At 42.1% G+C, this 27,854-nt stretch overlaps 1 protein-coding gene across 8 annotated transcripts in view; it reads right to left on the minus strand.

Annotated features, from left to right (window-relative positions):
* Nucleotides 1–27,854, minus strand: part of clec16a (C-type lectin domain containing 16A) — a 72,128-nt gene that overhangs the window by 37,420 nt on the left and 6,854 nt on the right. For 6 of the 8 annotated variants that reach the window (XM_078951441.1, XM_078951440.1, XM_078951444.1 and 3 more), the window contains exons 6-9: nt 25,933–26,056; nt 25,612–25,786; nt 24,953–25,003; nt 9,631–9,747 (exon numbers count right to left, since the gene is read on the minus strand). In XM_078951441.1, coding sequence (XP_078807567.1) covers nt 9,631–9,747; nt 24,953–25,003; nt 25,612–25,786; nt 25,933–26,056 — 467 coding nt within the window. The remainder of the gene's footprint in view (nt 1–9,630; nt 9,748–24,952; nt 25,004–25,611; nt 25,787–25,932; nt 26,057–27,854) is intronic. The other 2 variants (XM_078951442.1, XM_078951439.1) reach the window with 1 other exon arrangement.

Here is a 27,854-nt window from a genome sequence, read left to right on the forward strand (position 1 = left end):
AGCAGTGGAAGACATGGGAGGCCGAGCTACAATTCCTCTCTCAGATTGTCTTCAGCCATCCATACGTACCTGCAGGTGAAGCTGCGTCAGTAGCAAGACGAGAGTTGCATGTGTTCTGTGACGCCTCCGAGTTGGTTTATAGAGCAGTGGCATACCTCAGGATTGTCTGTGAAGACAATCACACTCACCTCGCCTTTGTGATGTCCCGCTCCAGAGTAGCCCCAAAACAGCTTCATTCAGTTCCCAGATTGGAGCTCTGAGCTGCCTAAACAGGAGCACAACTTGCCAAACTGCTCGAGGATGAGCTCACGTTGCCAATCACAGCCATTTTCTTGTGGACAGATTCAACCACTGTGCTGGGGAAACAGTTTAGCTCGTGCTGGTTTGCGGTGCCTTCCGTCCATGAAACCCAGGTTCAACTCCGGCCTTCTCCCTGTTCCCTTCTCTACTTCTATGCCGGTCCCAAGCCCGGTTGCTTTGAGAGGGTTGCGTCAGGAAGGGCATCCGGCGTAAAACATTGCCAAGTTTACCATGCGACTCGTTCGCTGTGGCGACCCCTGATGGGAAAAGCCAAAAGAGAAACAAACAGATTCAACCACTGTGCTGACCTGGTTGCAGTCTGAGTCTTATCGCTTTAAGATCTTCGTTGGCACACGTGTAGCGGAAATCCAAGAGCTAACCCAACATCATCAGTGGCGTTATGTAGACTCTGCTCAAAACCCTGCAGATGATATTACCAGAGGCAAGACCCTGCAAGATCTCAGCAAAGCCAACAGATTGAGTTTGGGACCTCTCTTCCTCCACATGCATCCAGACACATGGCCAACAATTCCAGCAGCTAATGAGAAAAATGCTCCAACCACTGATGAGCTCAGGAAGACTACTTTCTGTGGGATGTCAGCTACACCTGCAAGTCCTAGGATGAGTGAGCTCAGCCAATGTAACTCCTGGCAGGAGTTGCTCCGTACTACAGCAGGGAAGCTGCATGGGGCAGCCAAAGAGGACACTTCTTTAAATGCTGAGGAGTATCGTCAAGCCGAGTTGTTTTTACTCAGTTGCATTCAAAAGGATAGCTTCCCCAGTGAGCTAAAGCTTCTAAAGGCAGGCAAGGATATCCCACGCAACATTTGCTTGCCAACTCTGTCCCCTAAGTTAGATGAGACTGGGCAACTAATCATTGTTGGTGGCCGTCTTCGTCGCTCAGAAACCCTGGCTTATGATACTCTCCATCCAGTGGTGCTAGACCCTTCACACATCCATTCACTCATCTGATCATCAGAAACTATGACAATGAGCTTAGGCACCCAGGTCCAGAGCGTGTTTTTGCTGAAATTCGACACAAATACTGGATTTTACGAGGCAGGGAAGTAATTCGGAAACTCCAGAGAACCTGCACAGAGTGTCAAAGATGGAGAGCAAAGCCATCGGTTCCGAAAATGGTTGACTTGCCACTAGCTCGTCTCCGTCTCTTGAAGCCTGCTTTCTACTCTACAGGAGTTGACTGCTTTGGAGCATTCAACATCAAGATAGGACGCCGATCTGAGAAAAGATGGGGGATCATATTTAAATGCCTCACCGTAAGAGCTCTGCACCTGGATGTTCTGAGTTCCCTGGACACAGACTCCTTTTTAATGGCTTTCCGAAGCTTTGTTGCACGAAGAGGAACCCCGGCAGAGCTGTACTCGGATCAGGGAACTAATTTCAAAGCTGGAGAGAGAGAGTTGAATGAGGCATTTGCTGCTATGTCTCCAGACCTCCAGCGACTGTTAGCCCCAAGAAAGATTCAGTTCCATTTCAACCCTCCTGCTTCTCCTCACTTTGGTGGAGCTTGGGGAAGGGAGATCAGATCTGTTAAGACAGCGCTGTACGTTACAGTTGGGGTACAGCCCGTTCAAGAAGAAGTGCTCCGAACAGTGTTGATCGAAGTGGAGAGTATTTGAAACTCGAAACTTCTGGGCTATGTGTCTGCTGATGTTAATGACCCCGATCCCGTGACCCCTAATTGTCTTCTGATGGGGCGGCCCAAAGGAGCACTGCCACAAAAAGAATGAGCTCCTGAGCCGAAGACGGTGGAAGCATACGCAGGTGCTTGCAGACCACTTTTGGACCCGCTTCATCAAGTTGTACCTTCCCGGACTTCAAATACGTCAGAAGTGGCAGTCCTCAACAGACCCAATAACGACGTGAAAGTGAAGGACAGGACCTACACTCGCCACCCTCCTGACTGCTGTCATTTATTCCACGCACCAACTAACAGAAACAGCCTCATCCAGGCCTTGAAGTAGTGTTCTGGCCGGCACTCCTGGTTCGAGAGTGGTGTCACCCACGAACAGTTTTGATCCCAGATCCTCCTTTACACAACCCCCTTGATCTTTTCAACCTTTGGGCACATTTCAGGCTGCAAACATAAAGATATAAAACTGTAATTTTTTGTGAAGAATCAAACAACCAGTGGGATACAATCATGAAGTGGAACGAAATTTATTGGATATTTCAAACTGGTTTAGCAAATAAAAAACTGAATTATTGGTCATGCAAAATTATTCAGCCCTTTTACTTTCAGTGCAGCAAACTCTCTCCAGGCCTTTATTAAAGATATCCATAAAAAGTGTTTTTTAAAGTTTGCCACAAGCCACCTGGGAGAAACACCAAGCATGTGGAAGAAGGTGCTCTGGTCAGATGATACCAAAATCGAAATTTTTGACAACAATGCAAAACGTTATGTTTGGCGTAAAAGCAACACAGCTCATCATGCTGAACACACCATTCCCACTGTCAAACATGGTGGTGGCAGCATCATGGTTTGGGCCTGCTTTTCTTCAGCAGGGACAGGGAGGATGATTAAAAATTGATAGGAAGATGAATGGAGCCAAATACAGGACCATTCTGGAAGAAAATCTGATTGAGTCTACAAAAGACCTGAGAGTGGGACGGAGATTTGTCTTCCAACAAGACAATGATCCAAAACAAAGCAAAATCTACAATGGAATGGTTCACAAATAAACATATCCAGGTGTTAGAAAAGCCAAGTCAAGGTCCAGACCTGAATCCAATCGAGAATTTGTGGTTAGAACTGAAAACTGCTGTTCACAAACGCTCTCCATCCAACCCCACTGAGCTCAAGCTGTTTTGTAGGAAGGAATGGGCAAAACTTTCAGTCTCTCAATGTGCAAAACTGATATAGACATACCCCAAGTGACTTACAGCTGTAACCGCAGCAAAAGGTGGCGCTACAAAGTATTAACTTAAGGGGGCTGAATAATTTTGCACGCCCAATTTTCTGTTTTTTTATTTGATATAAAGTTTAAAATATCCAAAAAATTCTTTCCACTTTATGATTGTGTCCCATTTGTTGTTGTCCCATTGCAGCCTGAAATGTGACAAAGGGTTAAAAAGTTCAATGGGGGCCGAATATTTTTGCAAGGCATTCTATTTGTTCATTCCTCACTATAAAACAACCTCAAAGAGGTATTTTGATTCGTTCACACATTTCTGAGTATTCTTCTAAAAACCTGCGCTCTGAGCACCAGCCCCTCCCAACCCCCAAAGAAATGAGTGGGTTCTTTTGAGCTGATGTAGATTGGTGAGAACAGCCCCTTCCAGAAAGAGTATGCACTGCCATCAACGCCTCCAGGCTAACACACACACACACACACACTTTCTCTAATAGTGGGAAAAATGCAGACATGCTGCCGAGGCCAGCTCTAGGATGACATCATAAAACCCACAAGGAGAGAAAGGTTGTACCTCAGAGATCTAGTCGTTTCACTTCAGAGTAGCAATTACGAAGTTCATGAATATGAATCAATTTTTATACATTTTTTTCTATAGTATGCCAATGGTATTACAGTAAACCCTTGTTTTTCGCGGGGTTATACATTTTTTTCTATAGTATGCCAATGGTATTACAGTAAACCCTTGTTTTTCGCAGGGGTTGCGTTCCAGAAAGAACCCGTGATAGGCAAAATCCCTGAAGTAGAAACCTCTTTTTTTTTTTTTACAATTATTATACAATTAAATACTCTGTTATACATAGAAAAGAAAGAACAAACCATTTTACAGGCTCAAGCATTTGTTTCACAAATCAAAGTACTTTAGAAACGTTTTTTTTTTTAAACAAATAACTTCTGTACTGTCAAATAATAATTTGAATCATCGATGTAAACAGAAGGCTTCAAATCGCGGAGATTAGCCCCGCCCACCGCGACCCGAGAGTAATTGAATTAAACGGGAGAAAATTTAAAATGATCATGAAAAAAATACAAAGTACAAACGGACAAATAGTGGCTCAGGTGTATTTCAATGCTCTTCAGTCTGAGAAGCTGCAATGTTTTCTCCTTCTCAAGCCCGCGGTGCAGCTGTGTGTGTTTGTTCGGGAGAAGAACATAGTGATTGACAGTTGGTGTTGCTCTTTTTCTATGGGTTTTAGAGAAACTTGAAATTGCAAGATGATTTGCATGTACGTAATTTGGAAAGCTGATTTACGTACGTGTACATTACATTAAACTGCAACATTATTGACGCACAGGTAGAGAAGAAGCGGAGTGACTTTTTTAGCCAAACAGAATACAGAACACAATGCATGATGCAAATCCGTGAAGTAGCGAAACCGTGAAAAGTAAATATTAGTTATAGCAATGGGATTGACATGAAAATGATAAAAATGACAATAGATTGTATTGTCAAACCACTATATTAGATTATATCTTCAATCTTTCACTTAAATTGGGAATATTTCCAGATAGAATGAAAATAGTTAAAATTATTCCTTTTTTTTAATAGAGACAGACATACTTTTAATAATTACAGACCAGTATCATTACTTTCCTAATTTTTAAAAGTGTTTAAAAAGTTGAAAAGTTCAAACTAGACAACTTTATTGAAAAAATAAATTGTTACGTGAGAATCGTAATGGGTTGCGTTCTAATAGGTCTACAGGTTTGGCTATAATGAAAATAGTTGAAGAAATTTCAACAGCAATTGACAAAAAGAAATACACAATAGGAGTTTTCATTGATTTAAAGGCTTTTCACACCATAGATCATTCTATCCTGATTTCTAAGTTATATGCATATGGGATTAAAGGAATCGTTCTGAACTAGCCCACCGGTTATTTACAAAACAGACAACAATATGTGCAGCTTGGAGGTAATAAGTCTGATCTCATGAACATTATTTGTGGACTTCCACAAGGCTCAATTATAGGACCTAAGCTCTTTATTTGTCTATTAAGACTCAATCATCCAGGTTGATTACATCATAGTAGTAGGTTTAAGGGCCGTCATCTGGACTTGGCTTTTAAAGTTGAAGACTTTTCACCTCTTATCCAAAAGGCTTTATCATTTCTGAAATAGCTGGTAAAAGAGCTGGTTTATATCTGCTCGTGGGGGAGGAGTCAGACCTGAAACTGGATGGTATTGTCAACTTAGGCTACATGGTTTCGGGTTGTTAGGAGTCCTTTGTCCTCAGCTGGGGGTTGGGGAGCCAGTGACTCCATTCCCCAACATGGTCATCTCTTTCAGCTGTTAATGACCCAGGTGAAACTGGTTCGGTTTGTTTGGATTTCAGAACACTGCTGTAGATGGATGGAAGAATAAACCTGAGATGACCATTCTTAATAAGAGGAGGTTTATCTTTCTTGACAAAGAGGGCTTCTTTCACTCCTCGCTCAAACTAGGGGTGTGTATTGGCAAGAGTCTGGCGATACGATACGTATCCCGAAAATTTACCAAAACATATTTTCTTTCTTTTTTTAATTTAAATATGACTTTGAAAAAAACTCTACCTGAATTTCAATGTCTTCCATTGTAATAAAATGGTCAAATTCAGTTTATTTAATGATCACAATGTTAAGCACTGCAACTGTAAGTTGCTTTTACCACAGCAAATTCATAGTGCTTTTATTTTGGTAAATAAAAATATAGGAAAGGAAAAGTCAACATTGTTTTATTTTTCCCAATAAAATATTTTAGTGTCAGAAAGTATAAGAAAAAGCAAAGAATGAATGTGCCTTAACCAATAAGTTTCTATTGGGGAAATAAAGTGCTGTTTTTTTCAACATTGCTTAATGCAGCATCTCCAGTGCTTTTAAACGGTTCAGGAGCCTGACTGGTGCTTCAAAAATAAAGGGTGAGGGGGACACTGATTCTTTCCAGAAACAATAAAGTGTGATGATGAGGCAGCATGACAGCACAAAAATCTTTACTGTGACAAAGGTGTGACAAATGTGACAAAGGTGCTTTGTTTAAATATCAATATGCTCTGCTGCTGCACCATTGCAGCCACGCTTTCTCACACGCGGAAGTAAATTAACGTTGATCGCCACGATGTCGGCCTTATTTCAGAGCGTTGTACACATCCCTCTGATTGAACGGGTAACTAAAGTAGAATCTTTTACTGCGAGGTTCTGCAGAACTTTAGCCCGCTTTGCTGATGGCATTTAGACGATGCTAAGTGCATTAGCTGTTGTGCAGCTGCACTTCTTCTCTCATATTTATCCGAGCCACTAAAAAGCATAGTATTCTGCGTTTTTATATGTTGCTGGCAGCAACATGGCACAGAGTGTCTGTTTGGTACACATCCCGAGTAAAAACGAAGTAGTTCATGTCTCATAAAAACGAAACAAGCTGCCTCTAGCTGAGGTCTTCCTGTTGTCTTGTGTGGTGTAGAGCTGCTCAAAGGCTACGTTCACTCTGCGGGGCCTAATGCTCAATTCCGATTTTTTGAAAAAATCAGATTTTTTTGCAAGGCTGTTCACATTTCCAATTAAATGCAAATTTTTGTGATCTCCTGTGTGCCCGGGAAATGACCCAGAAGTGACCCGCATGCGCAGAAGAGTACTCAACGGTGAATAACGTCACTCGTTGTTTGCAGAAGTGGCTAACGTTAACAATGGATGTCAACAACAGTGTTGTCAAAGCGGAGCTCTTTTTGCATTATTACATTTATTTTCACAAAGGAGCCAGCACAATTACAATCTTCTCATTTTAAGAAAGCCTTGGAGCCAGGATCGTCTGTACCCACTGTTGTGGAATGGGGATGTGTATGTGTTGGGCCGCGTGCGCGTGCGTGCGTGCGTGCGTGTGTGTGTGTAAGACACAGAAGAGAGCGTGTGCAGCGAGGTAGAGAATGAGGGGGGCATTCATGTTGTGTGTTAGGGAGAAAGGAGAACGGTAATAAAAGAAGGCTTCCCCCAGAATAAATGCTATGGACTCTTTGTTTTAACCCGTTCTGGAGAATCCTGGAGAATCTAAGGGTCCGAACGGGGAAGTAAACCCCGGAGGGTCCCCCTTCTGACCACGGTCGGAAACGGAGAAAAAAAAAAAGTAATCGAATCGCGGGGAATGTTTAACACCACGCTCGGCCATTTTGCTGGAAATTTTTCTTTTTTTTTTTTTTTTTTTTTAAATCGCCCGGTTGCGATAAGAGCCCTTGAGTTTGGCCTGAATAGAGCGGATGTATGAAGCTAAACAATTTAGATTGTACAAACTTGACTGTTAAATGTATTTACTGTGTTTATTTTAACTGTGGTGAAATTTGAGCAGAGGTGATGGTGTGAGAAATGTAAATATGATGCAATGTTTAAAAAGGAGCAGACAATTATAAGAATTATATTCTTCAATTCTGCTCCTTTCCAATCTTGACCATTTTCAATAATTTATGACAAACATGTAAATTTATTGGACATTCAATAATTTTCATGAAAGGAACAACTAAATAAATGAATGAAAGGTTGAGGACAACTACAATTAAAGATCAATCTAAAACTTTACTTATGACATCACTGGTGTTATGAATAAGCATGCAACAGAAAATATTCTTGTGTCTAAAATAAAAAATTGCCCGTTTTTTTCACTTCTCTTAATTCTTGCTAGAAAAAATAAACATTCAACTCTAACTGCAGCGAAGCAGTGGAAAATAAACAAATTCAGGGTTTTGAACTCTACAAGTGATAAAACAGAATTTAATTAAGTTATAATATTCATAAACTATTCAAGTGAATGCGCCAAGAAGGTAGAAACAATGTTTGTCTCATCTCAGACAAAGGGGGGATGTGCCTGCGCAGGTTTGTGCTGTGTGCGTGCAGTTAGGCAAAAACCATAAGCTAGTATCCATATGTGCGTGTCGCACCTGCTGGCTGACAATATTCTGGTAAACTGCTCACAGTCTCAACCGCTGATGAGAAAATAATGGAGGTCAGGGAGCGTACCCTGCACTTTCACACCAATGAGCTCATGCATATGTTGCACATCAAAACTTGTTCGATTGTGCAGATCCAAGATTTATATTTACTGTAAAAAACCTGCAGGAAGTTAGGCTGATAGAACATTTAAAAAAAACATCTAAACGTACACTTATGCAAATACTGGCATTGTAATCGAACTGGTGCATTTCCAAGAAAAGGCAAGAGAGACAGACAGAAACAAAAAAGAGAGATAAAAAATCTTCTTCCAGGAAAGAGAACTGGGTTAGGTGAACCAGCTCTATATGCTTTCGATCATGTGACCTAATTTCCTGCCACATCTTAGACAAACACCAAGTGCCATTTTACCACCTGTGAAAAAAACAAAACAAAAAACTAGACCCCCCCCCCCCTCCAAGTCATTTCGGTCTGTTTTTTATCTACAATAAATTAACGCATATCTGGCGTTAGCAGACGAGGATAAAAAATTGACATGCAGCTGGAGGAAGGTGGTACGGATTTGTATTCCACACACTTCACCTTAACTGTTAGTTATAGAGGATTACATCTTAATGTGCTGATTGGATCTTATATTTTTGTAACCTATTAATTCATATTTTTTTAAATTCTTCTTCTTCAATGAGCATAGAGAACTCAGGACTGTTTCCTGCAGTAGAAAACTTTAAACTGCAGGTTGGGTTTGGATGTAACTATCTCCTTTTGTGGTAAACCTTGATTGTTGAAACCTCCAGAGATTCACTGAAAAGGTAGGCCACTTATCACAACAGCTATACACACACACACAGACGAACAGCCACAGAGAAAAATCTTTCTCTGTGAGTTCTCAGAAATGCTCACTACTTCATCACGCCCACCTGGGTTTACAGACAGACGGTCAAAAGATTTCGGGGCAGTGAGGGAAGGGAAACCAAATCAAAAGAGCTAGAAAAACGGAAGAGGCAAAAAGAAAATGACAGCTGAAGGGAATCAAGTCAAGGAAAGCAAAGAAGACATGAGAGGGGGGAGTTTGGAAATTTTTTTTTGAAAAAACTTAAAGGGAAATAAAATTAAAAACTAAAAGAAACCAAAAATATCTCTTTGAAATAACCTTAAAAAATATTTGACTCTTAAAAGAAACAGGAACCAGGCAAAAATAAAGTAAACTGAAAGAAACTGCCTTGATGTGGGTGAATCATGGAGAAAACCAATGTGCCTGCGATTTCATCACCACCCACAGACACTTCTGGAAGTGTGCGTGTTCATGGGGTCGAATGCGCAGGTGTGCATTTCTCGTATATGCACTGTACTTCCAGTGGCCTTGAGTTTGCCTTCTATTTATGAGGAAACGGCACAACATACAAAGAGTTATCCTTCAAAACATTTGTGTGTAAACTACAGAGCAGTTTGCTTGCTGAAGTGCATGAAGTGTGCATATGTGTGTGTGTTACCGTGCTTTTGTGCGTGCTGTGCACGACTTTCTGAGAGCTGAAGACAGACAGGTCTCCATTAAGAATCACATCAGCTAGGGCGTTGACCAAAGGTTGATAGTGGATGATCAAAAACACCTGGAAAACAAACATGGAGAAGTATTACTGTATATGCATTTACCACAGAACCCTCAGTTTCCAACGAAAAGAAGGATTTACACACAAAGATAAAATTGTCAGTTCCTCTTTATTACCGTTTTTTCCGCACTTGAAAGCTTTAATTTTTTTCAAAAAACGACTGTGTGCTTTATAATCTGGAACACCTTATTTATCATGGCCCGCAGCAGCAGTCACTGACTGCAAGGACCATATTGTTTTCGCAGTTGGAAAGATTTCTGCGCCTTTGAGCGAAGATTTGCCAGCGATGTTGCTAGCTTAAGTCTACAACAAACTTGGAGTGTCGTCGACTTTTGACCTTGAGAAAAGGCCGCCATCTGAAATTTCATTAAAAAAAGAACCTTTACTACCGAATTCAAACGTAAACTTGTCGTTGGAATTTTTATCGATTGTCCCGTAACTTCTCGAGCATCAATGGCAAGCTACTGTGGAAAAAATGATGCAATCAGAAGTTGTAGATTTTCAACGGCATGAGCGTGGCTCCAAGTGGGGTACTGTTATAACTCTTGTGTTTTTCAATGGAATACTGTGAAAATTGAATGCATGCATCCTGAAACTCGAACTGAATATATTGAAAAACACTTGATATGAACATATAAGGAATGTGGGCGTGGTTGGCAAAAAACCTCTGTTGCCGATTCGTCTGAAACTGACGTCGATCTGTTCGCAATACCCAGGCGACCAAAACATAAAATGGTTGCCATGGAGCTAAAATCAACAGAAAAGCCGCCTTTTTAAAAAAATTGGATTTTCTAACATCTGACATGTAGCTCTTACCAATGGAGCAATGTCTTTTTCTGAGTGTTGATGATGAAGATCACTATGCTAGCACTTTTAGCCACATTAGCATAACTGGCATAGTTAGCATAATTAGCATATTAAGCAATGTGTTTTTCTGAGTCAGTTGAAGGTGCTGATCCCAATGCTAGCACGTTTAGCCACATTAGCACAACAATCATAGTTAGCATAAGTAGCATATGCAGCTATGACTTGATCAAAGGTGGGCAGTGAGGCCGACGTTGATGCATAGAGGCAGGCGGCAGGGGCGAGGTGCGTCTGCGGGCCATACAACGCCGCTTGCAGCTTTAATTTATGGTTGTGCTTACTGATGTTGAAGCGATTTTGAGAAGCAAACAGTGCTTCGTCAAAATGTCTGGTTGGGTATTATTGTAAATACGCTAATGCGGCTAATGTGTAGCGAAGATGGACTATAGTTTTTTTTTTTAATGCGTTACTAACAAGGTTGTGAGTTTGCGTAGCCATAATAACGTTTGTTTCAGCGGTATCTGTCAGATTTTTTGCATGTTGGGAGTTACAGGTACTGTGAAAACACTTGTGCGGCTAACACTTCTAATGTGGCTAACATGTAGCGTGTTTGTAACATGCTACACGTTTTACAGTTACTGTGAACGCAGTTAATAAAGTCTGACTGATGGATGTATCGCTGATTTTTTTGTCTTGCTTCATGTGCCTTATAGTTCACTGCGCCCTATATATGACACAAGTTATAAAATAAACCAATTATTGACAATGTGGATTATAATCCAGTGTGTCCTATTGCAAGGTAAATACAGTAATCAAAGAAAAACCAAAATGGTCAATCAAATAAATTAAAGGTGACATAAGCAATAACACTTAAAAAAAACAACTTCAAATCAGTCAATGAAGGATACAAACGCCAAAATGCAAGAAGTAAAAAAAACCAAAACACCTTTATACCTCTAAATGGTTTATCCAAGTGTCTTAACCCTTTAGCACCGGGGATGTTGCCATCAACATGTAAATAACACCCTTTTTTTCTTCGAGGGTTTAAGTGATCACTGTAAATCAGCGTATTTACTTGGATTTAGTAAGTAATTCGCTGCTCCGCAATGTTGCAAATCAGAACTTGCTGGATTTACATTAATTACGTCAATGGTTGGAGAGTTACGGTAGTCGAGAGAATGTAAACAGTGAAGCTAAAGTTCCAGGATTAAAGGCCTAAATAAGGCATAATGCCCTTCAAGGTTTCCATCCATCCATCTTCTTCACCTGCCATATCCCTTCGGGGACACAGGGTTACTGAAGCCTGTCCCGGCTACTGTTGAGTGAAGGCGGGGCACACCTTGGACAGGTCGTCAGTTTGTCGCCAGAGAAAACCTTCACATGCACAGGGAAACATGCAAACTCCATAATTGTCCTACATTCGGACCAGGGCTTTCTCGCGAAGTGGAGGATGGTCAATATTAACCATTGACTGAATATAGGGACTGGATTGAGTGACCCTTCCACCCTCACATTCCAAATAGAAAATACCTGCTGGCTCCAAGAACCCAAAAACCCATAGACTTCTACAGAGATATAAACAGCTATTCCTGGCCAATCAGATGCCTCAGTAAAAGTAAGTGGTGCCTGCTGTTGGCCCACACATCGAATATTTATAAGATAAGACTTTATGTTGCCCACAATGGGGAAAATTCTTTAACGTTTGATTAACAGATTTTGCGTAGTCTATTTTCAAGTGTGGACTTTCAACAAGCTCACACAGATGGCAAGAGTGGTTGCCATATGATACAAGTCAACACGAACTACTTTGAGTCTTGCATAAAAATTTTCAAAATATAAAAGTGTCTACATCTGTGTAGATACACATATAAAATTACTTTCACCCTTAGTCTTGAAAAAGGAAAATCCAAGGATGGTCCAGATGCAGACAACCATGGTAGATGCATGGTTGAATGTTTCTGTAGAAGATACTTTTGAGGTCATTGCGCTATTTTCATGGAGGATAAAGACGGCGGACACTTTCTCTGCCAAATGTCCATTGTTGATCCTCTGAGATCCCATCTCTCATGACTGCATCAAGTATCAAAGGCTATCAAACCTATGAACTATGTAGAAAAGATGATGCGAAACTCTTGGAGTTGGTAGCTTTCAGGCTGCGTCACACACTTTATATTCTTATTTTTCTTAATACGCAAAAGGCACCTTCTGTCTCATTCATAAATCTGGATTTCATTGAATTAAATAAACATTCTGACATTATTTGATTAAACCTGAAGGCCCAACTTTACAAGATCTTCTTGAATTAAAGCTTTGACAGACATAGACACAGCATATTGGTCCTTTATGACTTGTCCAGCTGCATTCACACCAAACGCGATTCGCGCGGCAAAGGCGGCCAGTTTCAATGTTAAGTCAACAGTACAGACACGATCTGAGGTCCTGCGACGTGTGTGGCGTGAAGGTCTGGCAGCAGCACGTTTTCAGCTGCGTTCCGCAAAAGGCCAGAGTTAAAAAAAATCCGATCTCTGGCATTTCGCTACGTCGCATCAACCAATCAAAGACTCAACTTTGGGCACGTGACATTTTCAGTGACAAAATAAATTTAAAAAAAAGTTTAAAAAAAACTTAAAAAAAACACATCCACTATGGCGGATCAATCCAACAGTTCTACTGAACTTCTGTCCATTTTCTTAACCCGCTGTATCCCTTTCAGGGCAACAGGGTTTGCAGCGCAACTTGTTCTGTGTCCTGTTTGGGTGGAGACCTTGTCAATCAATCTCTGTGCCGTGTCTCTATATAGAAATGCACAAGTCTTCAGATCTACATAAATCTTTGATTGCGATCAGATCTTTGTTTTCATTCTATAAAATTTGACTTACTTTCTATGAAGGTTTGAATTTTCAGAATTTAAACAGGAGAGAAAAGTGTGTTGTGAGGTTTTTTTCTGCCATAATATAATTGTAGTCCTACTCCGCGGATTTTATCGATCCCAGGTTATTTTTAGAACATAAATCGGGGATCGGATTTAAATCGGAATAAACAAGGGAACACTGTCCTGGTTATGCAGATATCTACGCAGCTGCAGCAGAAGACATAGGAATATGACTTATTTTTTTATCACTGGGTAAGAAACAGACGTGAAGGACATTGCGGAGCAGTTTTCCTTGTGAAGTTTAGTGCAAAATGTTAGATGTGTAAGGAGCTGCAGCCCTCCAAAGTCTTAAGGCCCGTTCACACTGGGACGAGTTTAACGCGTCGTGACTAAACAAAGGGCACCAATGAGAGTGTGCACACCGACGCGAAAAAACGCCAGGCGTCAAAGCGTCCAAAAAAAGAAAACGCCTCGGGTTGGTTTTTTTTTTTTTTTTTTACACTTGTCCTGTCCAACAGCTAGGCAGGCAGATGAGAGCTAGGGGCCTCTTGTGTTGGACATATTTTACTTTAACAAGAGGGGTTATTAATCTTCAGACAAACCAAAGGTGTGACTGAACAAACCCCTTTTGTAATTGAGGCCAAACTTTATTCATTTCAACCATGATTGAAAATCTTTGGTGTTGGACCGGACGGAAAAGGAAAGAAGGGAAGAAGAGGGAGGGATGTCAGGGGGGGGGGGGGGGGGGGGGTGATAGTGAGAGGGGGGATAAGACCATGAAGCAGCATAGAGCAGACAGGTTTACTGGTTGTTTATCGTTACGGTACAGTTCAAATGTAGTACAAAAAGGGCGGGGCCTGTTCACACACACAAATATTATCAACACACCTGCTAGCTGCAAAAAATGTTCATATGTCAACATGTACACAAAACAGATAGTGTTCACGAACGCATACCTATGCCTTTAAACCAACTAGTGTGAAATCTTTCATTCATTCAATCATGCAAACTATAAGTGCAAAGGTGAGCTAACACCTGTGCTCAGGTGAGTGTTTATGTTCTTCTAAAATGGATGGTGGAATGTGAAAAGAAGGAGGAGGAGCGCCCAGCCACCCCCACACCCAGACCCCCGCCGCTGCAGCAGCGGCAGCCGGAATTCCCCCAACGCCACACGGGAACAGGCAGGGAACAACCGCCCCCCGGGCGACCAAGACCGCCACCCAGGCCAGGGCCAGCAGGACCGCCGCGAGGCCCCCAGAGCCAGAGAGCAGGGAGACGCGGAGGGAAAGAGAGCGCCGCCCCAGCCCAGCCAGGAAAGCAGCCCCCCGCCGCGCCGGAAGAGCCCAACGCAGGGCCCCACTGGAGAAGGACGCCCACAGCCCCAGACGAGCACCCCACCACCACCCAGGAGTTCCGGGCATCCCCCCGCCCCAACCCCAGGTACGAGCCAGGACCCCCCAAGGGAGACCCGCCCCGCACTCCAGGCAGCCACCCACCCGGCCCACGGTTGGTCCAGGGAGGAGCAAAGCAGGGGCCCGCCGCCCCCGCCCAGGAGGGGGGAACCCCGGGGAAAAAAGGTTGGCCCACAAGGGGTGTTATAAATATGGCCCGACCAGGCTCGGCCATGTTGGAAGTTTGGCGGAGCCCAGCGCTCAGGGGCAAGGACCAGGACCCACCCCCCAGGGACACGAACACCCCCGGCTCAGGTGTAATATGAACACCCCCACCGTGCGGAGAGAGCACCGCCGGGCCCAGGGAGCCGGCACCCAAGGGACACGGCCGCCATCGCCAAGGGGCCCGCACCCCCCACCAGGGAAGGGGTAGGGGACAGATGGACCCAGGTCCCACCTTCCTTGCAAAATGTGTGTGCGTGTATGTGTGTTTGAGAGGGTGTGTGTGTGCATGTGTGTGTGTTTATGTTGGAATGTATATATTGAAGGGGGAGGGGTGTGTGTACCAAGGGGGTGCAGTTAAAATTGGCGAGTAGGGCCCGTTTTTTTCGGGGGTTTTCGACGCGTCGAAATCTATTCGACCAATGAGAATGGCGCTTTTGCACACGTGTCTGGAGCTTCTGAAGTTACAGTAAAACACAACTTGGGGGCGCTCAAACACAAAACTGCCTTGCTGAGCACACATACCAGCGAAGAAGATATACGCCAAGTAGCGTCTACACTGCCGCGAAGAAATAATGACGGACATTCTAAAATATCCCCGAACCAAGCACCAGTTGGAGCTACTGGTGCTTGAAATATTCATGTTTTCTTTGTATTATTCTGACAAGCGCGTAAATACTTGCTCTCTTCTTCTGAGTGAAAAGCGACTTTAAGAAGCGTAAAGTTGCGCAGCGCCACCTTGTGTACAGGAGTATTTCTGTTTACATTAAGCGCCATCTAATGTCAGGGAAGGAAATTGCATGTTCGCTAGGCTCATCGTCAGCGAAAATCGCCTCGGTGTGAACACAAAAAACGTGGCGAAAAACGCTGGCGAATAACGCCTGGCGAATATTCGTCCCGGTGTGTACGGGCCTTTAAAGGGACTATGACGAGAGGACAGACTATTTCTTGGTTATATTTTTTAAATTTAGCTGTCTTATTTTTCCTGATTTTTTTCTTTTGAAGATCACAGAGGGTTAGTTGGTTAATGTTTTTGTCCATATTCCTATGAAGTGATATTTATGCCACACGTTGACACAAAACTTTCCAAGTTGCAAATGAAAATATTAAATATTTTCTTTCAAATACTTTTTCCTTGGTTTCAATTTTTTTTTTGCTTTCAAAATTTTCATTTTTGCTTTCAAAAACTTTTTTTTTCAAAAGAATTTTTTTTTGCTTTTAAAAAAAATATTTTTCTGTTTGCAACAAAAATGTTTTCGCATGCGTTGTCTCATCTCGCTTTTTGCCCATCTTTGATTTTGCTCTCATAAGTTTGAGTTAAGCTTGACATAGCTGCCATCAAACAGCCAGCTGATTGGTCTAGATTCTAACCAATCAGGTGTCCCTGTCTTGTATTGTGCTTGGAGGCAGACATGGACTTTGGATTGGTTCTGTTTGAACGGGATTCTGCCGTTTTCAACCATTCTGGCCCGTTCATGTTTGATATAAAAAGTGAAAGGGAACTGTAATAAGAGAAGGTTTCCCCCAGAATAACGGTGAATGATTCTTTATTAACCCGCTCTGGAGGCTCTGAGGGTCCAAACGGGGAAGTGAACCCGAAGAAGGATCTCCCCTGCATTTTCCGACCACGGTCAGAAAGAAAAAAAGTAATTGCAGGAAAGGTTCAACACATGATATATTTACAAAGAACACAGAAAAGAAAAAAGAAAGAGTTTTGGAAGTCTTAATAATATACCTGAGCTTTTCTTTCCAAACACTGCCTGTGACGCGGCAGTAACATTGCAGCAATATGGTAAAAACACCACTAACAGGGCTGGTTAAAAAAAACATACCGGTAAAAGTCACTGAGAGCAGCAGTAATTTATAGGCGCGCGCACCTCTGCGCAGCACACGCCTCTCATGGTGTGAAGAGGCAAGCGCTGCGCCAGAAGTTTTCTTCCACAACAGTGACACAACGTAAGACAGCACTAACAGGGCTGTTTTAAAAAACAAACGTAAAAGTTACTGAGAGCTTTCTTCATCTTCCTCCTGTGCAATGAAACCATGGAAGTCTTCCTCATCAGTGTCGGATTGGAATAGTGTCAAATATTCTTCGGCACACACTCTTTCAGTGTCTCTTTCGTTGTCGCTGTCAGTATCACTCTCATCCTGAGGCAAATTCACTCTTGAGCTTACGCTGTCCTCTCCGTCACACAGCAGACCAGCTTTTCGTAACCCGTAGGTGATGGTGGATTTTTTCACACTACTTTAAACGATTACTTTTAACTTGAAAGCTACGTCATATGCATTTCTTCTTGCATTTTCCATGATGAGGGTCTGTTCGTGCTATTCATTCACAAAGTGGGAATTTACATTAAACTTGCGTCTTCCTCGACACACATACCGTATTCCCTGTCTCACTCTTAAGGCCCGTACACACCGGGACGAACGCGCGATATTCGCCGAGGTTTAACGCCTCGTGACTAAACAAAGGGCACCAATGTGAGTGTGCACACCGACGCAAAAAACGCCACGCGTAAAAGCGGCATTTTTTTAAAAACGCCTCGGGTTCGTTTTTTTGGTTTGACGCGCCACGTCCAAAACTATACGACCAATGAGAATGGCGCTTTTGCACACGTGTCTGGATCTTCTGAAGTTACAGTAAAACACAACTTGGGGGCGCTCAAACACAAAACTGTCTTCCTGAGCACACATACGTCACGGCGAAGAAGATATACGCCAAGTAGCGTCTACACTGCCGCGAAGAAATAAGACGAAGAAGATGCACTCACGACGGACATTCTAAAATCTCCCCGAAAACGATCATGATACATTTTCAGCTCTTGTACCAGTCGATAAAACTCCCCATGTTCTTCTCTTCTCGTAACTATGGGATGTACCCAAAATCGACGTCTTTTCTGGCGTCTTTCATCATTCAACAGAACAATAATTTCTTCATCGCTGGAACTGGAGCTGGAGCTACTGGTGCTGGAAATATTCATATTTTCTTTGTATGATTCTGACAAGTGCGTAAATACTTGCTCTCTTCTTCTGAGTGAAAAGCAACTTTAAGAAGCGTAAAGTTGCGCAGCGCTACATTGTGTACAGGAGTACTTCTGATTTACATAAAGCGCCATCCAATCTCAGGGAATGAAATTGCATGTTCGATCGGCTCATTGTCAGCGAAAATCGCCTGGGTGTGAACACAAAAAACGTGGCGGAAAACACTGGCGAATATTCGTCCCGGTGTGTACGGGCCTTTACCCTTTCTGGCGGAGCGCCCCTAGCGGCCGTTAGAAGAAAATGCATTAAAAGAAAAAAAAAAAAGCATAAATTAGCAAGATCATTGAATAAACCGCAGGGTTGAAAGCGTGTGACAAAAGTAGCATCTTATAATCCGGAAATTACGGTATTTATGTTAGTGTAGCGACGAGCGTGTTTAAAATGTCTGCAGCAGAAATAAACGTCCGAGCTCTGACTCCGTCCACGCGGAAGTAACATTTTATTACGATTAAGATTTGTACTTGAACTATTATTTTATTTTCATCGATAAATGTTGAAATATGAAGAGAAAATAGTATTTTTTATGAGCAAATTTTTTTTACACTTTGGACAAAAGCACATGAGTTCTTAAAAATAAGATGCTGTGAAAATGAACATTAAATTTTAAAATGCTTCTTCTGATATCATTGTTTTGCTTATTACTGCTGCTCCAAAATACATGTGAAGCATAAATAATATGCGCTTTAAATCTGTCTCTCTTTATTTAATTTTCAAACAGATCTTAAAGAAAATCAAACTTCTTACTAATATTTTTCTCCGGAGGATTCACAGATTACACACAGGCCTGTTGATTTAGCGTATTGGAAGCAGATAAACTTTACAGTTTCAGGAGATCTTCAGCCATAAATGCACGAATCTGACAAAATAAAAAATAATAAAAGCTAAAAAAGAAAAAAGAAAGAATGTTTGAATTCATTCATTCATTCATTTTCTGTACCGTTTTTCCCTTTCGGGGTCACGGGGCTGCCGGAGCCTATCCCAGCCACTTGTGGGCGAAGGCAGGGGGAAACCTGGACAGGTCGCCAGTCTGTCGCAGGGTAGAATGTCCACAAACACACACCCATTCACTCTCACACCTAGGGACAATTTAGAGTTGCCAATTCACCTATGAAGCATGTTTTTGGACGGTGGGAGGAAGCCGGAGACCCCGGAGAGAACCCACGCTTGCACGGGGAGAACATGCAAAATCCACATACAAAGGTCCCCCGTTGATGTTGTTTTTTTTCATGTCCCCCAGTCGGGACTTGAACTGGAGGCCTTCTTGCTGTGAGGCAAGAGCGCTAACCACTGCGCCACCGTGCAGCCATGTATTAATTATTTTTAAAATAATTGAAAATAAATTGTTCTTTAGTCTACAAGACTAAATCGAGGGTAAAAAGTGCTGGTTCAGCTTCTGAGTCTAGGTAGCAAACACCATGTTAGATAAACATGGAGATTTGATTGGTTAGAAAAATCAGCAGGCTGTTTGATGGCAGCCATGTATGGAAGCAATTCTGTAGCATAATTAAAAATAAAAGTCAATACCAGAAATGCTTTTTCAATCTCAAAATGAAGCTGCATTTTTTGACTCATTATTCAAAACAAAAAGCAATCTGTCAAAGTGCTTTTTCATTCTCTTCTTCAACACTGCTAATTCTGTCACTTAATTAAAATAATAATGAAAATGGTATTTGACATTTCATTTTCAAATAGTTCTCTTGTAAATGTGTAGCAAAGTTCATCTAGAAATGTCTATTTCGACAATTAAAATGGATTAACAGAAATGCTTTTTCATTGTCAAAATGTAACTGCATGAGTGTTTATGTTCTTCTGAGGTGGATGATGGAATGTAAAAAGAAGGAAGAAGAGTGCCCAGTCATCCCTACAACAAGACCCCCGCTGCAGCAGCAGTCACAGAAAGCCCCCAACATCTGCACGGTAGCAGATAGAGAACAACCGGCCGCCGGGCAATCGTATCTGCCAACCAGGTCAGGGCCAGCAGGACCGCCACAGGGGCCCCCTAAAGCCAGAGAGGGGGGAGGCATAAGGGGGACAAAGAGAGTGCAAGGCCCAGCCTAACCAGAGCACCCCCCCCCCCCCCCCCCCCCCGCCGCGCCAGAAGGACCCAAAGCAGGGCCCCGCCCCCGGAGAGCACCCCCAGCCCTAGACAAGTAGCCCACTACCACCCAGGAGTTCTCAGCATCCCCCCACCCCGACTCCAGGCACGGAGCAGGGCCCCCCAAGGGAGATCCGCTCAATGGTCCAGGCAGCCAACGACCCACCCCACAGTTGGTCCAGGAGAGACGCTGAGGGAGACTCCCAAGAGTGGTGGGGGTCCACAAGGAATGTTATAAACATGGCCTGACCAGGCTCACCCATAGTTGGAATTTTAGAGAAGGCCAGCGCACGAGACCAAGGACCAAAACCCACACTACAGAGACCCGGACACCCCCAGGCCCAGGGCAGGGCAGATACTAATCATTCTCTGTATCGATGGCACACAGTGACAATGAAGCCGTGATTGAAACATTAAGCCAGACTTATAGATCAGCACATACCTGTTGCCAGCGAGCCTGGACAGGTGTGCAGAACCACAGTGCGTGTATGTCACTGTCGGGTAGATTACTATCGCAATGCTCCCTAATGTCGGAGTTTCTGAGACCCATCATGAACATCCTCTGTCCAGTATAGTAAATTCTGTGAAGAGTTTTGAATTGGATTAGTTGCAAGTTTGGACATTTTGTCAGTTTAAACGTGTTTGAACAAATTTCTGACCAGAAATTTTGATCTGTACTGATGCTCAAGACTGCATCCCATTTTGTTGAATTGAAATGTTACAAATCTCAGTTGAATAAGATATTATATGTTTTGGAGAGAGTTTTAATCATTGAAAAATTGATCAAAGAGGTAACTACTTCTGGACGGGGGCGGCCGTGGTGCAGCGGTAGGGCGGTCGACCCTTGATCGTAAGATTGCAGGTTCGATTCCCGCCTTGCATGCCCATGAGTCGAAGTGTCCTTGGGCAAGACACTGAACCCCACCTTGCCTCTGGTGGTAGGCGGGCGCCTGTGTTTGGCAGCGGAGCGGCCACCAGTGTGTAAATGTGTGAGTGAGATTCCCCACTTCCCATGAGTTTTAGGGGTTTAAGGCGGGGCTAACCCCCGGTTCGACACACTGTGTTGCAGATTGAGGATGTATATGTGATGAAACCGCGTGCGTGTTTAAGAAGGAGCAGGGAGCTGCAGCAGAACGCAAGGGCTAGTTGAAAAAACATACCAGTAAAAGAGAGCAGCAGTGACTTATAAGCACGCGCGGTGCGCTGTGCACCAGAAGTTTCCTTCCACAACAGTGAAGGAAACTTCTGGCACGCAGCAGACCGGCATTTCCAAAACCTGTTGGTGATGGTGGATTTTTTTCACACTGCTTTTAACGATTGCTTTTAAATTGAAAGCTGTGTCATAATGTAGTGGCGGTCACGTGCACGTTGGGTCTAATGGCACCAAAGGATTGTGGGATGTAGCTGAGCATGGGTGCTTCTTTTATTGCACCATCACTGTAGTGTCTAAGAGCTGAAGTGAGGTCCATGCTGTCTGGCTGCTTCAGTGTGTATTAAAGCAAGCGCGTTTGTTGCTGGACATAGAATTTTGCAGGCAGTTTCCCCTCTGAGACTGCCGGAGCGCTACTGGCGGCCGTTAAATAAAAACATAAATGTAATCATTGAATAAGCCGCAGGGTCGTAAGTTCGTGACAAAAGTAGCGGCTTATAGTCCGGAAAATACGGTAATGATAGATTCATGTTGCTGGTATTCCAAGAAGTTATTTATTCCATGTTTTTCTTGAAGGTCCTGGGGTGTTATGAATCTTCAATCAATAATTAAGTGTTCTAGTAGTGCTATGCCCCCTGCTTGCCAAGCTGGGAAGTGTCACATTTTTTTGTTTTTAAGGATGTCTGGGTTGTTCCAGATGGCAGGGCTCCAGACTAACTTTTTTCACTAGGAGCACAGTGGCCCCTAACTGAAAATTTTAGGGGCACAACCAGAAATTTTAGGGGCGCATACCGTAAATCAACATGCTAACCAAATCTACTAATTTCCACTGTATTACTAATAAATACTTTAATAATAGATGCAGAAATTACAATGTGCTGTTTCAAATTCAGTGTCACATTTTATTCTGCACTTTTGAAGATGCAACAAGAAGGTAAACTGACAGCAGCATCGCTGTCATGACAGTACAAATAGTAAAGAAAACAGATGGAAATTTATCTTTGTGACAGACACCAAATAGGTGCAGCCAAGATGCACAATAAGCGTGTTTGAGATCACCCAGGTGAACTCAATGCTGCGCCGATCACCTGGTGTGTGACATATATTTTTGTTTTTGCTCCAACATCAACTGTCAATCATCACAAAAATATCGCCAGAAAGGGGTGGGAGCAAGGGGCAAACCTACCCGGACACAGCTGGAAACTGAACTGACTGAAAGCTGCCCTACAGACTACAAAACAATGCATTATGGGACATGTATCCTGATGGTTTTTGTAGTGGAGTGATTAATTAAAATAATTTAAAATACCAATTCATTAAAAAAAGGCTACATACATCACAAAACATTAAAATAATCATAAAATATATAATAACACAGATCATACTAAGGGGGAGAAGAATATTAAACTAAATTGAATGTTAAGGACAACTCCAATTTCCTGTTCTCCTTTAGTCTTGCTGCAGATTCGCTTTCATCTCACAGCCCCCCCGCCTGGTGTCCCCAACAATCCAGGCGAGGTGCCGGTTCATGTCAAACACGTCTATCGTTGCATTTTCCCCACTTATTTTCAGTGAGTCTAATACTAATGTTGTTTTTGCTCGAGCGTGTTTAAAGTTCAAGCCCCGTTAGCTGTCACGCATGTAGGTGTGGGACATTTATTCTCCTCAGCTGACCCGACTCCCGCGGGACGGGAGCGGTGTGCTGCTGTAACCCGTTTGATGCGCCGCCATAACCGTAACCAAAACCTAAACCTTCCTCCGGGTCTGTGTGACCCAGAGAAAAGTTCAGCACGGACTGCATGTATGTAGAAAATTACGAGCGAATAAATACGTTCTAAAGGAAAGTAAGGAACTCCTTAATGTGGTCCGGGGAGGGAGGGGGCTGTCAGGTGTCCTGCTTTCAAACCCTGTCATTGTCACGCCCCCAAGAGTCATTTCCTCCACTGTGATTGGTTGGTCAGCTTCGCCCACGACAATGAAAAAGTGTCATTCGTACAAACTGGCGAGCTGCAGTAACATTAAACCTTCATATTAAGGCGGGGACCGCAAAATATCATCTTGGGGGCCGCAAATAGCCTGCGGGCCGCGAGTTTGAGACCCCTGCTGTACACTCTGGCACTGGTACACTAGCCGCAGGTCGGAAGAATGAATCAATAGTTCACTTACTCATAGCTCAGACGCACATATCAGGTTGTGATATTTGTCTCTGTTTCCTTCCCACAGATGTTTACGCGCGCTCGATTATCTATAGGCCCCTCCCCTCCACGCATTTTAGCCACTCACAGTGGCTTTCCCTATTCTTCTCACACGCAGTGGCCGCCTCACAGACAGGTATCACGCGAGAGTGTACGTGCTAGCGTTTCATGTGCGCGAGTGTGTGTGTCAGCCTGCGTCCGTGTGCGCTCGCGTCTCATTGATTATTTCATTGATCATTGACGTGCCCCTTCCACGTTTAATGTATAAAAAAATACGGAGGGTGGGGGAGGCAAATTAACTGGTCGCGCATGTGCGACTGGATGTAAAATTCAGTCGCACACTCAAATTTTGGTCGCAAAATGCGACCAATTGCTCCCAGTCTGGAGCCCTGGATGGGTGTCATTTTGCACAGTTAAAGTGAGCAGTTTGACACTTTAAGAAATTCCCACCAGGCTGTTAAAGTGGCATTTATATTAATACTTTGGAAGCAGTCGTGTATTTTTAACTGTTTGACTAATAAATGGTATATCTTACAGGTTGATCTTTCCACATAAGTCTAAGTCTAACCACGATTTGGATTCTGGATTAAAAGCAAATATTTAATATTTTCATTTGCAACTTAGAAAGTTTTGTGTGGTAGCATAAATATCACTAGATACCATAGATTGTGTTTTTTTTTTCTCTTATAAGGTGGATTACCAGAATGCCCCATGCATCTGCTCCTGGTCCAGCCCTCTTATCTAATTTTAGAACCCTTTGTGGACGACGACTCGAAAAGTTTAGCCAGCCCTGCCCTAGACAATCTGTCGCAGGGTCCATGGGGCTGGAGCGATCACTATGCCGGCTCCCGGGGGATGAAGTGGCAGCCAGACAGAGACCTGCTGCCCACAGCATAATGAGGCCACTTTGTCAGCCTGCTGAACTTTATGATATTTTTCCTATTTTCATCTAAACAGCAAAAGACGGAAAGACCGCGGTAGCGGCTGTCTTTTAGACACAGAAGCGGGAGAATCCCTGAATGATTTTATGAACCCAGACAAGGAGACACGATTTCCCATGTTTTTGTAAAGCTCTTTAAAATAAATAAACCTGATCTTTCAACATCATCTAAGTCTTTCATGCACTGTAAATGAGATACACACGACACTGCTCCATGTAGCAATTAAGCTAAAAACATAAGCTGGAAGCTCTTCCCAACGCGGCCAGGGCATCAAGCTAAGGAACACATTTTTGGACAGGCGGCAAGCAGAGAATATGCCACCCAGGGAATGAGAGGCGGCCGATGCAAATTTTTTGTGCGAATGATGTTTGGTATGAACGCAACTTTATAGTATGAATGAAATACATACTGAGCCTTTCAAAAAGCTGATAAAGAATGATTGATACATCAATGAGGCACTTTGGTCATGACCAGTGTTAGCTGTGCTGCTTACTTGAGACAGCAGGTAAAGGGACACCTGAGGGTTAATCTTCCGTTCTTCAGACTGAAAAAAGAAAAGAGAAGTTAAGAAAAATGGTTCAAATAGACCACATTTATTGTTTACCGTAATGTACACGTTCGTTGTTTTTTCAAGTGTTCACTTAGTTTCTAAATATGAAAATGTGAATATTGGTGTCAAACAGGAATGGAGAAGTTGGAAAATCAGATTTTTTCACTTTTTCACAGATGTTCGCATTTTCAAAAATAAAATTAGGTGACTTAAATGAAGATATAGCTTCAAGTGTCAACCATGCTGAGGAAGAGTCAGGTATCTGAGCGAAACGTTAAATAACAAAAAAAAAAAAAACTACAAATAAACTTTATTAAAAAATTACCCAAAAAGTACTGATGATTCAATTCAAAAGACAAGAAGTAAATGTTAAAAAATGACACAGAAACACATTGCATTATAAAGACATGCATGGTAAATTAAATTTTTTATTTTTTTTTATTTTAAAGATCTTCACTTAAATCCAACAGCATGAATGGAACCAAGTCAGTCAGGTGTGACAGTGGGTAACCGAAAATGAGTGTCTAAGGGCAGGGATGCCCAGGGTCTGTCTAGTTCTAGGACTACATAAATAAAAATGAATTGAATTAAATTGAACATACTATTTCAGGACAAACCAAGGAGTAAACGTAGAGGGGCAGGAAGAGGCGGTTTAGGAGGTGATCAGTTAACACGTCGTTCAGGAATTCACAGTTGATGATGAGGATGTCGTTCAGATAGTGGAGATGGTCGAGATGCTCCGCTACCAGGTCACTCAGCTTTCCTTTGTTCTTATGCCTGAGGTAGATGCAGACACATGGCATTTTTGTGTGTGTGTGGGGGGGGGGTTGTAAATCAACAGGTAATCTAGAAGGAAGATAAAGCTAACATTCCTGACACAAACCTGACCTCTAAAAGCCACTGCAGGAGCCTGCAGAACTTACTCTTCATCTGTCTGCACACACTTGTCCAGCTCGATGACATGGCTACCAATAAACCACACCAGGTTACTGAAATATGGGACTGCGGTTTTATCCCGAATGTAGTGCAGCATGTGCTGGTTGTCCACTGGAGGAAATGACAGAGTAAAACAGAGATTAAAGTAAAAAAAAAAATGCTCTTCAAACATTAAGAGATCTTAAGTAAACAACATAACATAAAAACATGAGTTAAAGCTCAAAAACGAGAAATAAAACCCAAAGCCTTAACTATTTACAATAGAAGAACTAATGGGTATTTTATTTTGAAAAATGAATGTTCTAAGATTTAAAGTAAGAAAAAAAAACCATTTCAAATCAAAAGCATTAAGAATAAAAAGCCTGTACTCCGATTAGGTCTTATTGAGATACTTCAAAAGATGTCTTCTTTGTTGATTTTGAAAAAATGACAGCAACCAAAAAAAACAAAACAGTACAGTCTAGATCTCTATATTCACCCCTAAGTGAGGGAATAAAAACTAGAATCCATTTTTCTATAAGAGTAAACAAAGGATGCTAGGAAACAAATGAGCAGCCAAAATATCAACATAGAGAGTCACAAAACTATCAGAAATACCAAAAGAAAAACTAAATAAATGAGCAAATATGTGAGGTCAGTATTTAAAAGTTACACACAAAAAGAAGAAAAACAAAATCAAGACAAAACTTGGCATGCATGTTTGCAAGAATGTGGTAAAGGGCCAATCAAAGTACATACATGTGTATTTGAAAGCTACATTTCAATAATATTCAATTCAATTTAATTATACTTTATTAATCCCACAAGGGGAAATTTAAATTCCAGTACCACTCGAACAAGATCAGACATACAACAGAAAAACACACATTTCGAAGTTGACTGAGGTCTTGCAGCCGTGACGCAGGCCGTGACACCTGACACCATTGCAACCTTGTTTTTAAATATATACCATTAGGAACAAGCAGGGCTGGGTAACAACAAAAAATGACAGATTTACTTTAACATACAGTATATACTTTAAAATAGTGAAAAACATATTACTTAACAGATGTAATAAAACTTTTTGTACCCATAAATAAAAAACGTAAAGAATACACTGACTCAGCGTTTTGTTGATAAACCCAGCCCTGAGAGAAAAAAAAGGTTGAATGAATGGAACCAACTTACATGAAACTGCAGTTAGGCAGATGGGGTGCATAGAGGAAGAGGAGGAAAGAGACAAGAAGAGGAAGAGTAGGAGGAGTAGTTGGAGAGGGGAAACAGACACAAGGGTTAATGTGAATACAAGGGCGTTTGTGGCGTTGTGGCAGACAAGCTTGCAGGCAGCAAAAACTGCAAACAATGGACAAACTTGGACAGGAATTTCAATGATACCCAGACATATTGGAGCTCATTTTTAGTTGTTTTTTTGTTTGTTTTTCACAGTTAAAAGGCTAAAGAATTTTTAAAGGAGAAAAATCTGTGCTGTAGTGGAAATTATTTTCCAAGTATTTTATTTGTTGAGGTACATATAAATTTAGAATTTAGATAAAAGAAGCATCAAGTTCAATTTCGAGCTATAAAAAAACTTTTACTCCAATTCCTCAAGAGTGAAAAAACCTTTAACACAGATATTAAAGCCATTAACACAACTTTTTGTTTCTTTTTGCATATAGGTTCAATGTGATAGTTCTTACAAAGTGAATGAACCTTTTTTTTTTTTTCCAGTTTCTAGCAGCAGAAATGTTTAAGATTTTGATATGGAATTAAAGTTGAACATATTTGGCTTATTTTGTCACAGTTTTTTCGCAGTGTGTGTGTGTGTGTGTGTGTGGGTGGGGCATTTTTCCTCCTCCAGCATTTCTTAATGATGATGGGGGACATTTACAAGAAAATTTAACTTAAACTTGCAATTTTGAGTATTTCTTCA

This window comes from Oryzias latipes, chromosome 8 (genome assembly GCF_053564925.1).
Source record: "Oryzias latipes strain Hd-rR chromosome 8, Olatipes_Hd-rR_3.1".
In the NCBI taxonomy this organism is placed as follows: Eukaryota; Metazoa; Chordata; class Actinopteri; order Beloniformes; family Adrianichthyidae; genus Oryzias; species Oryzias latipes.